Source organism: Formica exsecta, unplaced genomic scaffold (assembly GCF_003651465.1).
Source record: "Formica exsecta isolate Colony F162 unplaced genomic scaffold, ASM365146v1 scaffold62, whole genome shotgun sequence".
In the NCBI taxonomy this organism is placed as follows: Eukaryota; Metazoa; Arthropoda; class Insecta; order Hymenoptera; family Formicidae; genus Formica; species Formica exsecta.
The window spans coordinates 983,275-984,864 of NW_021853381.1; the positions used below are offsets into that span (position 1 = coordinate 983,275).

The 1,590-nt window shown below is 29.8% G+C and overlaps 1 protein-coding gene across 8 annotated transcripts in view; it reads right to left on the bottom strand.

Annotated features, from left to right (window-relative positions):
- LOC115242721 (growth factor receptor-bound protein 14-like) overlaps positions 1 to 1,590 on the bottom strand; it is a 325,508-nt gene that overhangs the window by 10,784 nt on the left and 313,134 nt on the right. For all 8 annotated transcript variants that reach the window (XM_029819228.1, XM_029819236.1, XM_029819235.1 and 5 more), the window contains one exon: positions 523 to 791. In XM_029819228.1, the coding sequence (XP_029675088.1) occupies positions 523 to 791 (269 nt within the window). The remainder of the gene's footprint in view (positions 1 to 522; positions 792 to 1,590) is intronic.

Consider the following 1,590-nt stretch of genomic DNA (forward strand, 5'->3'; position numbering starts at 1 on the left):
ATTAGAAACAATATTAATTACAACTATTTTCTTTTACGAAGACGTCAAAAACCATATTATTTTGTGATACTTTAATTTTTTTTTATAATCCGGATTTATTTATTTGATTCTTCAAACAGTATAAACATAAAAAATGTTTTTTTTTTTTTAATTTTGACAGTTTTTTGCTATTATAGCCAAAACATCCTTAAAGTAGAGCGGATCATAACGAAAGTTTGATAAAAAACGTCATCTCTTCTTCTCACATCCCGCTCGTTTTTTTTTTTAAATTTTGTTATTTATTTTTATACAAATTAATTCTTCAGTAAGTAAAAGTGTAAGAAAAAATTTATTTAAATTTTCTACAGTTTAAATACACCTTGGCACGATTAAGTCAAATTCTTTAGGAATAAAGTTGACGTAAAGATAAATATAAAGACTTTTCAAAACTTTTCAAGACTTATAACTCTAACGATTTAGTTCATATTAAAAATAAAAAAATAAATAAATAAATAAATAAATAAAAAATCGATTAAAACTTACCCGTCGACACTACCGTGATCCCTTATAATGGCCGCCGCGACATCCCTCTTGAGACCGCCGTGGAACCAAGGTTGAAGAACATGTATGCCACCGTCGAGACCGTGCAGCCTCATCATAGCGCAACCCGGTGGTGTACGCGAGAATGGTCGCCATCTCCGTCGCCAAATCATACCCTCGTTTTCGGCTATGTCCTTAGCTTCCTTGGGATCCTCGACTATCCTGCCCACACTACCGGTAAAATCCATCGCCACGCGGGATCGTATCGACTCCTGCAAGGAGAAAGGATCAACCGTTCATAAATATTCGTCTTCGTCCTCGGAAATTAAAGCTCGAATTAAGCTTCCGCTTAAATATAAAGTTCATTTCAAATTAATTGAGAGAAATGAGGGAAATTTTTTATTTAAGGAAAAAGAACTATTATAATTCTTTCGAAGAAGTTTATCGTCATGCGAATTTATTATACAGAGTGATTCTAAATAAATGCGAAAAATTTTAGGGGATGATTCTTTGTAAAAAATTAAGGGGGTTCTTTCTCATATAAACATATACTGCTATATCTTTCTCCGAGGAGTTACATTCCTCCAAAGAGGGCGGTCATTTCCAACATTTATTGTAATTTTATTTTGTTGTTGTTTCATTTTTTTCCAATATTTACTATAATTTTGTTTTGCTTGTTTTTTTTTTATTCTAAAATTCAACTTCTCGTAATTCAAAATCTATGCCATTTAGCACCTTGCTGTGCATGATAATATATTTTATTTTATTTTATTTTATTTTTTTTTAACAATTTTAGGAAAAAAATAAAAAAAATAAAAAAGTTTCTAAAGGTATCAAGCTTTCTAACGCATATTTTTAAATGATCGCATTCTGGCCCGTTAAAAAGTTCTAATAAAAAATTGAATAGGGGTTGCTAGTTTTATCCTTTTATAACTATATGGGAGAATTAAAAAAATATTAATTAGTATCCTCTTTATTAATGGAAAATATCCACCAAATTTCATTTCTTTAAATCTAAAATTTGAGAAAAAAAATAGAAACCTAATATTCATCTTCCTTTTTGAAAGAGTG